Here is a 9,588-nt window from a genome sequence, read left to right on the forward strand (position 1 = left end):
ATGGGGAGAGGAAGCAAAGGGGGCGAAACGGCTGAAAGGCAATGCAATCTACAAGAAGGTGGAGGGAGCGGGGAATCTTTTGGTTTTCACCACAGTAAAACACCAGTCGACGACTTCTCACATCAGGGAGCAGTGGGTACAGGCGGAGTCATCGTGACTAATTGCTGCTGCGTCGGCACATTCGGGCGGCTTTGCCGGTCTTGTTTTACCATTGCCGAAATGTCTTGTAACCGGGATTCCGAGTCTGATCGGGTCGTCCCGGGAGAAGGAATATCCTTCGTTGACCGTGAGAGCTTGTGATGGGCTAAGTTGGGACACCCCTGCAGGATTTTGAACTTTCGAAAGCCATGCCCGCGGTTATGGGCAGATGGGAATTTGTTAATATCCGGTTGTAGAAAACCTGACACTTAACTTAATTAAAATGAATCAACAGCGTGTGTAACCGTGATGGTCTCTTTTCGACGGCGTCCAGGAAGAGAACACGGTCTCGTGATATGCTTGACCGTAAGTAGTTCTAGGATCACTTCTTGATCATAGTTTATCGACCGTGCTTTGCTTCTCTTCTCGCTCTCATTTGCGTAAGTTAGCCACCATATATGCTAGTGCTTGCTGTAGCTCCACCTCACTACCTTTGCCTACCCATAAGCTTAAATAGTCTTGATCGCGAGGGTTTGAGATTGCTGAGTCCCCGTGACTCACAGATTACTTCCAAAACCAGATGCAGGTGCCGATGATGCCATTCCAGGGGATGCGACCGAACTCAAGTGGGAGTTCGACGAGGATTCAGGATGTTACTACATTTCCTTTACAGACGATCAGTAGTGGAGCCCAGTTGGGGCGATCGGGGATCTTATGCATTTGGGATTGTCTTTATTTTGGTTCCGTAGTCGGACCTTGATGTCTGGATGTTGTAATGTTATATTTATGTATTGTGTGAAGTGGCGATTGTAAGCCAACTCTTTATCTCTATCTTATTCAGTACATGGGATGTGTAAAGATTACCCCTCTTGCAACATGCCTACTATGCGGTTATGCCTCTAAGTCGTGCTCCGACACGTGGGAGATATAGCCGCATCATGGGTGTTACACTCCTTGGGAAGTGTTGGGTGCACCAGTAAGACCATAACTCACCACTCGGAATTCAAAATGACCATGGTGTGTTTGGCATGCAGACTAATATTCTTCACCAAGGGCTAATCTGATTTGATGGTATCCAGCCCTAAGGTCCAACTTGGTAAACCACTGGGTTCCATAGTTCATCCAGAAGCTCATCGATGACTGGCATAAGAAAATTTCCCTTGATAGTGATTGCATTCAGGTGTCTGTAGTCCACAACCAACCTCCAGGTATGGTCCTTCTTTTTAACCAACAAAATAGGAGAAGAGAAGGGATTGCTGCTTCTCTTTATAACTCCAGAGTCTAACATTTCCTGAATTTGTTTTTCAACTTCATCCTTCAGTTCTGGAACCAATCTATAAGGTCTAAGCGAAAAGGGTCTTGCTCCTGGTATAAGGGGAATGGAATGGTCACATGCCCTCTCTCGTGGCAGTCCCACTGGAATAGAAAAAACATCTTGATATTCATCAATCAACTCCTGTATTTTTGGTAGGACGGTTGCTGCATTTTCCTCAGTTAGTACTGATGGTTCAATGATTGTATAAGCAAACTCTATTGGTGCTGCCCCTTGCAGAGTTACTATCTTGCCATGAACAGCAAATGACATCCACTTCTGCTCCCAGTCCACTGTCATTGGGCTGTACATGGATAGCCAGTCCATCCCTAAAATACCATCATAACAGCTAAGAGGAAACACCCTGAGATCATGTTCAAACTGGTTTCCTTGAACTGATCACTAACATTTTGGAATATAACTGCAGCAGCTCATTATTCCTCCATTTCCCACTCTGACCTTGATGGCAGTACATTTCTGTAGACCAGATAGTTTTGTTGTAGTGGTAGTATCCAAGAAGGAATGAGTGCTACCAGAGTCAACCAGAAAAGTTCTCTGCTGCCCTTGAATAGTGACCATCAATTGGAAGGCCATGCTATGAGAAGTTTTCCCCTCTGCTGCTTCTGATATAGCCATGAGATTTACCTCTTCATCATCAGTTTTTGAGTCCTTGTTGCCAGTGTATTGGAAAAATTACACCATCGCTTGTACAACATGTAAGAAGACTGCCTGCTTACATTGATGATCTCTGCCCCACATATCTCCACACATGAAACACATCCCCTTGGCCTTACGGTATGCTCAGACAGCAGCCCATTTATCTTCCCCAGTTATTTGCTTATGTTTTTCTGTACCGCCTCTTCTGTCCTCTACTGATCTTGTAGTCAGTGCCTTGTGTTGATTTGCAGAAGTGGTCAACTGTTGCCTCCTAACAGTCTGACCAATTTGTGGGGAAGAGCTTGTTAGAGATTCATGTAATAATGCTAAATCATACGCTGCATCTAGATCTTGAGGCTGATGTAAGGCTGAAGGAAATATGCCCTAGAGGCAATAATAAAGTTGTTATTTATATTTCCTTATATCATGATAAATGTTTATTATTCATGCTAGAATTGTATTAATCGGAAACTTAGTACATGTGTGAATACATAGACAAACAGAGTGTCACTAGTTTGCCTCTACTTGACTAGCTCGTTGAATCAATGATGGTTATGTTTCCTAACCATAGACATGAGTTTTCATTTGATTAACGGGATCACATCATTAGAGAATGATGTGATTGACTTGACCCATCCGTTAGCTTAGCACGATGATCGATTAGTTTGTTGCTATTGCTTTCTCCATAAGTTATACATGTTCCTATGACTATGAGATCATGCAACTCCCGAATATAGGAGGAACACTTTGTGTGCTACCAAACGTCACAATGTAACTCCGATATTAGGATTTGTCGAGTTGGCATAGATCGAGATTAGGATTTGTCACTCCGATATTAGGAGAGGTATCTCTAGGCCCTCTCGGTAATGCACATCACTATAAGCATTGCAAGCAATGTAACTAATGAGTTAGTTACGGAATGGTGCATTATGGAACGAGTAAAGAGATTTGCCGGTAATGAGATTGAACTAGGTATTGAGATACCGACGATCGAATCTCGGGCAAATAACATACCGATGATAAAGGGAACAACGTATATCTTTATGCGGTTTGACCGATAAAGATCTTCGTAGAATATGTGGTATCCAATATGAATATCCAGGTTCCGCTGTTGGTTATTGACCGGAGACGTGTCTCGGTCATGTCTACATAGTTCTTGAACCTGTAGGGTCCGCACGCTTAACGTTCGGTGATGATCGGTATTATGAGTTTATGTGTTTTGATGTACCGTAGATAGTTCGGAGTCCCAGATGTGATCACGGACATGACGAGGAGTCTTGAAATGGTCGAGACATAAAGATTGATATATTGGATGACTATATTCGGACACTGGATAAGTTCCGGGGGTCACCGGATATTTATCGGAGTGCCGGGGGGATATCGGAACCCCCTGGGGAACTAATGGGCCTTCATGGTCCTTGTGAGAAAGAGAGGAGGGGGCCTATGGCTGCCCCCCTGGGAGTCCGAATTGGACAAGGAGGGGGGGGGCGCCCCCTCTTTCTTCCCTCTCTCCTCTCCTTCCTCTCCCCTTCCCCCTTCCTAGTTGGACTAGGAAAATGGGAGTCCTACTCCTACTAGGAGGAGGACTCCCCCTCTCCTTGGCGCACCCCTAGGCCGGCCAGCCTCCCCCTTGCTCCTTTATATACGGGGGCAGGGGGCACCCTAGAATACACAAGTTGATTGTTTCCAGCCGTGTGTGGTGCCCCCCTCCACCATAATCCACCTCGGTCATATCGTAGCGGTGCTTAGGTGAAGCCTGTTCCGATAGCATCATCATCACCGTCATCATGCCGTCATGCTGACGAATCTCTTCCCTGACACTCTGCTGGATCATGAGTTCGTGTGACGTCACCGAGCCGAAAATGTGCAGATCGCGGAGGTGTCGTATTTTCGGTACTAGGATTGGTCGATCATGAAGACGTACGACTACATCAACCGCGTTGTCATAACGCTTCCTCTTACGGTCTACAAGGGTACATAGACGAAACTCTCCCCTCTTGTTGCTATGCATCACCATGATCTTGCGTGTGCGAAGGAAAATTTTGAAATTACTACGTTCCCCAACAGTGGCATCCGAGCCAGGTTTATGCGTAGATGTTATATGCACGAGTAGAACACAAAGGAGTTGTGGGCGTGGGTATATACATATTGCTTGTCATCAGTAGCTGATTCTTGATTCAGCGGCATTGTTGGATGAAGCGGCCCAGACTGACATTACGCATACACTTACGCGAGACTGGTTCTACCGACGTGCTTCGCACATACGTGGCTAGTGGGTGTCTGTTTCTCCAGCTTTAGTTGAATCAGATTCAATGAACATGGTTCTTTCTGAAGATCAAAAAGCAATCACTATACCACGTTGTGGTTTTTGATGTGTAGGTAAGAACGGTTCTTGCTCAGCCCGTAGCAGCCACGTAAAACTTGCAACAACAAAGTAGAGAATGTCTAACTTGTTTTTGCAGGGCATGTTGTGATGTGATATGGTCAAGACATGATGCTAAATTTTTTTTGTATGAGATGATCATGTTTTGTAACACAGTTATCGGCAACTGGCAGGAGCCATATAGTTGTAGCTTTATTGTATGAAATGCAATCGCCATGTAACTGCTTTACGTTATCACTAAGCGGTAGCGATAGTCGTAGAAGCAATAGTTGGCGAGACGACAATGATGCTTCGATGGAGATCAAGGTGTCAAGCCGCTGACGATGGTGATTGCTACCTCTTGAGCATGTGTTGGTTTTCCCTTGAAGAGGAAAGGGTGATGCAGCACAGTAGCGTAAGTATTTCCCTCAGTTTTTGAGGATCAAGGTATCAATCCAGTAGGAGGTAACACACAAGTCACCTAGTACTTGCACAAACAAAAAGAACCTCGCAACCAACGCGATAAAGGGGTTGTCAATCCCTTCACAGTCACTTACGGAAGTGAGATCTGATAGAGATAATAAGATAAATATTTTTGGTATTTTTATGATATAGATTGGAAAATAAAGATTGCAAAATAAACGCTAATAGAAATATCAAATTGATATGGAAATAATATGATGGAAGATAGACCCGGGGGCCATAGGTTTCACTAGTGGCTTCTCTCAAGATAGAAAATTCTATGGTGGGTGAACGAATTACTGTCGAGCAATTGATAGAAAAGCGAATAGTTATGAGAATATCTAGGCATGATCATGTATATAGGCATCACATCCGCGACAAGTAGACCGAAACGATTCTGCATCTACTACTATTACTCCACACATCGACCGCTATCCAGCATGCATCTAGAGTATTAAGTTCATAAGAACAGAGTAACACATTAGACAAGATGACATGATGTAGAGGGATAAACTCAAGCAATATGATATAAACCCCATCTTTTTATCCTCGATGGCAATAATACAATACGTGCCTTGCTGCCCCTGCTGTCACTGGGAAAGGACATCGCAAGATTGAACCCAAAGCTAAGCACTTCTCCCTTCTCCCATTGCAAGAACGGTCAATCTAGTAGGCCAAACCAAGCTGATAATTCAAAGAGACTTGCAAAGATATTTAAATCATGCATAAAAGATTTCAGAGAACAATCAAATATTGTTCATAGATAATCTTGATCATAAACCCACAATTCATCGGATCTCGACAAACACACCGCAAAAAGAATTACATCGAATAGATCTCCAAGAGAATAGAGGAGAACTCTGTATTGAGATCCAAAGAGAGAGAAGAATCCATCTAGATAATAACTATGGACCTGAAGGTCTGTGGTAAACTACTCACACATCATCGGAGAGGCTATGGTGTTGGTGTAGAAGCCCTCCGTGATCGATTCCCCCTCCGGCGGAGCACCGTAAAAGGCCCCACGATGGGAGCTCACGGGTATAGAAGGTTGCGGCGGTGGAATTAGGGTTTCGTGGTGCTCCTGGATGTTTTCGGGGTATACGGGTATATGTAGGAGGAAGAAGTACGTCAGTGGAGCTGCAAGGGGCCCACGAGGGTGGGGGCGCGCCTACCCCCTGGGTGCGCTTCCCTGCCTCGTGGCCGCCTCGCTTCTTTCTTGACGTCCACTCCAAGTCTCTTGGATCACGTTTGTTCCAAAAATAACTCTCCCGAAGGTTTCATTCCGTTTGGATTCCGTTTGATATTCCTTTTCTCGAAACACTGAAATAGGAAAAAACATCAATTTGCACTGGGCCTTTGGTTAGTAGGTTAGTCCCAAAAATAATATAAAAATGTAAATTAAAGCCCATTAAACATCCAAAATAGATAATATAATAGTATGGAACAATAAAAAATTATAGATACGTTGGAGACGTATCAGTGATCATGACGGTGCTTTGGAGATGGAGATCAAAGCACGAGATGATGATGGCCATATCATATCACTTATATTGATTGCATGTCATGTTTATCCTTTATGCATCTTATTTTGCTAAGTTCGACGGTAGAATTATAAGATGATCTCCCACTAAATTTCAAGGTATAAGTGTTCTCCCTGTGTATGCACCGTTGCTACAGTTCGTCGTGCCGAGACACCAGGTGATGATCGGGTGTGATAAGCTCTACGTTCACATACAATGGGTACAAGCCAGTTTTGCACACACAGAATACTCGGGTTAAACTTGATGACCCTAGCATATGCTGATCTGGCCTCGGAACACTGAGACCGAAAGGTCGAGCGTGAATCATATAGTAGATATGATCAACATAGTGATGTTCACCATTGAAAACTACTCCATCTCATGTGATGATCGGACATGGTTTAGTTGATATGGATCATGTGATCACTTAGATGATTAGAGATATGTCTATCTAAGTGGGAGTTCTTAAATAATTTGATGAATTGAACTTTAATTTATCATGAACTTAGTACCTGATAGTATTTTGCATGTCTATGTTGTTGTAGATAGATGTACCGTGCTGTTGTTCCGTTGAATTTTAATGCGTTCCTAGAGAAAGCTAAGTTGAAAGATGATGGTAGCAACTACACGGACTGGGTCCGTAACTTGAGAATTATCCTCATTGCTGCACATAAGAATTACGTCCTGGAAGCACCGCTAGGTGACAAACCCGCTGCAGGAGCAACGCCAGATGTTATGAACACCTGGCAGAGCAAAGCTGATGAATACTTGATAGTTCAGTGTGCCATGCTTTATAGCTTAGAACCAGGACTTCAACGACGTTTTGAACGTCATGGAGAATATGAGATGTTCCAGGAGTTGAAGTTAATATTTCAAGCAAATGCCCGGATTGAGAGATATGAAGTCTCCAATAAGTTCTACAGCTGCAAGATGGAGGAGAATAGTTCTGTCAGTGAACATATACTCAGAATGTCTGGGTACCACAACCACTTGACTCAGCTGGGAGTTAATCTTCCTGATGATTGTCGGCATTCTGGGAACGGGATCCCCAGACTTGCTTGCCTGCGGCCCGCTACATGGCTAAGCCAGCAGGTCGTACGGCCCATCTTCATCAACAAGGCATCCAAGACCCTCGCGAGGGGCCAAGGCTCGCGAGGCGGACGACACAAGACCTCCTCTGGAGTGCCCTAGTCCGGTAGGCTCACGGGGAGCGGAGATGTCAAGGCGAGGCAAACCTCACGAGGATCTCGTGACGTGAGCCATGACGGTCGACCCCAGGCGGGCACCAGGCGGGTGCCAGCGTGCGCAGTGTCCTTGTTTCCTCATTGGTCCTAAGGAGACTAGCGTAGGCGAGGAGTACCGAGGCATCAGGAAAAGGTTGCCATTTTAGTGCAACAAGACCAAGACCAGAAGGACGGCAAGACGGAGGTCATCGTGGAGCCCAAGACGGCGTCACCACCAGAGCCTTTGGCAGGCGAAGACCACTTTTGTCAGGATGGCTTGTACTAGCTCTTCCCCTTCAAATTAGCCTGCCGTTGTTGGCTCCCTTCCCGCTCAATATTTGGGAAGAGGATCAGGGCCCCTATAAATAGAGTTAGCCACCACCATAGGGTGGGGGACGAGAGAGAGAGATAGAGAGAGAGGGGGAGAGAAAGAGGACCATTTTAGACCATCCAGAACCAGACAAGTTAGCCAAGCACAAGAACACGTCAACCTCAGGAGGCTGTTCTTCCCCTTGTATTGTTCATCATCAGCCTTGGAGGCAATCCACCACCACCACACTGGAGTAGGGTATTACACCACAACGGTGGCCCGAACCAGTATAAATCTTGTGTCTTTCTGTGTTGCGAGTTCGTCGATTTTGTCCGTGAGATCTTAGCGAGCTAGGGCTTAGATCGGTGGGAGGAAAAGACTTCGTGCGCACCCCAGTGTTCGAACCTTAAGGGTTTGCCAGAACCCCACATCCGACATTTGGCGCGCCAGGTTGGGGTGCGCCAGAGCTTCTTCTCCGACAACTGACTTGCAGATGCTCCGCGGCCGTGATGTCCAACGTCCCAAGAGCTAACTCCGACCGCTGGGCAGCCTGGCCAGCCCAGTCTGCGCCGCCCGCCTATGAAGACCTCAACCCCGCGCTCCAGGCGGCACGAGAGCCGTCCAATCCGACGAGGCGCGGGCGACGCGGTGGGGCGTCATCTACCCTCACTCCACGGCAAGTACGGGCCGCTGCAAGAGCAGCAAGCCACGCCGCGGCGACGGTGCCGCACTCACGACGGGAACAAGCAAACACGCGGGGCAGCACTCACCGTGGCAAGGGAGCTGCTGCAGTGCCGGCTGATGGAAAGCGGCCGGGACACACTGCTAGAACGCATCGCCGAGCTGCTGGATGCGGCGGCCTCGGGAGCCCCGCCCTTCTGCCATCAGCTTCCTCCTCAGGCCGCTGTGGGGATTCTCGACGGGCCATGCTGCCACCACGCACCATCAGGCGCGCCAGGGGGCTTCGTCAACACCAGCATGGACGGTGGCGCCGGGGGCTCTACCACCCCCGTACCGCATGCAACAAGCATGCACTACAAAAAAAGGACACATCCATGACATTTTGGGCTGAACGAAATTTTGTTCTGTCATACATATGACACTTCTATGATGATAATTGTGACAAAACCCGGTATCATCATAGATGTGGGCTCCTACTTCTATGAAAAAAAATCATGACAGCAAATGGGCTTTTCGTCCTGGGCGGGCCGGAGACGCAGCTGCATGACATTCTTTGGGCCGTCCTTGACGAAAAAAACCATGGTAGAAGCGAGGGCGAGGAAAATTTTGGGGACTTCCCGGTTACGGTGGGAGGTCGGGGGCCGAGCGATGCATGTTTCTCTCATACACGTACGCGCGTGTGTGCGAGGCATTGGCTCTAACTGAACCCGAGTGAGGCATTGGGCTCTAACTGAACCCGAGTGATTGCACTGTAGGCTACGCGTTACTGAACCCCAGCGATCGATCGATGGCTGTTAACTGAACCCGATCGAGTGATTCCTTCGCTACTGCTGCTAACTGAAGCCGATCGATGCTGCCTCTGGATGAAAAGTGAGCGTTGCGGGGGGGGGGGGGGTGGGATGAACAGTTCCCGGGGGGGGGGG

The 9,588-nt window shown here is 47.0% G+C and overlaps 1 protein-coding gene across 1 annotated transcript in view; it reads right to left on the reverse strand.

Annotated features, from left to right (window-relative positions):
* Positions 1-1,219: 1,219 nt before the first annotated feature.
* The window catches only part of LOC125535169 (ABC transporter C family member 10-like), a 28,380-nt gene continuing 20,011 nt past the window's right edge, over positions 1,220-9,588 (reverse strand). Inside the window, exon 6 of the mRNA XM_048698216.1 lies at positions 1,220-1,779. Within this exon, the coding sequence (XP_048554173.1) occupies positions 1,220-1,779 (560 nt within the window). The remainder of the gene's footprint in view (positions 1,780-9,588) is intronic.

This window comes from Triticum urartu, chromosome 2, assembly GCF_003073215.2.
Source record: "Triticum urartu cultivar G1812 chromosome 2, Tu2.1, whole genome shotgun sequence".
NCBI classification, from domain to species: Eukaryota; Viridiplantae; Streptophyta; class Magnoliopsida; order Poales; family Poaceae; genus Triticum; species Triticum urartu.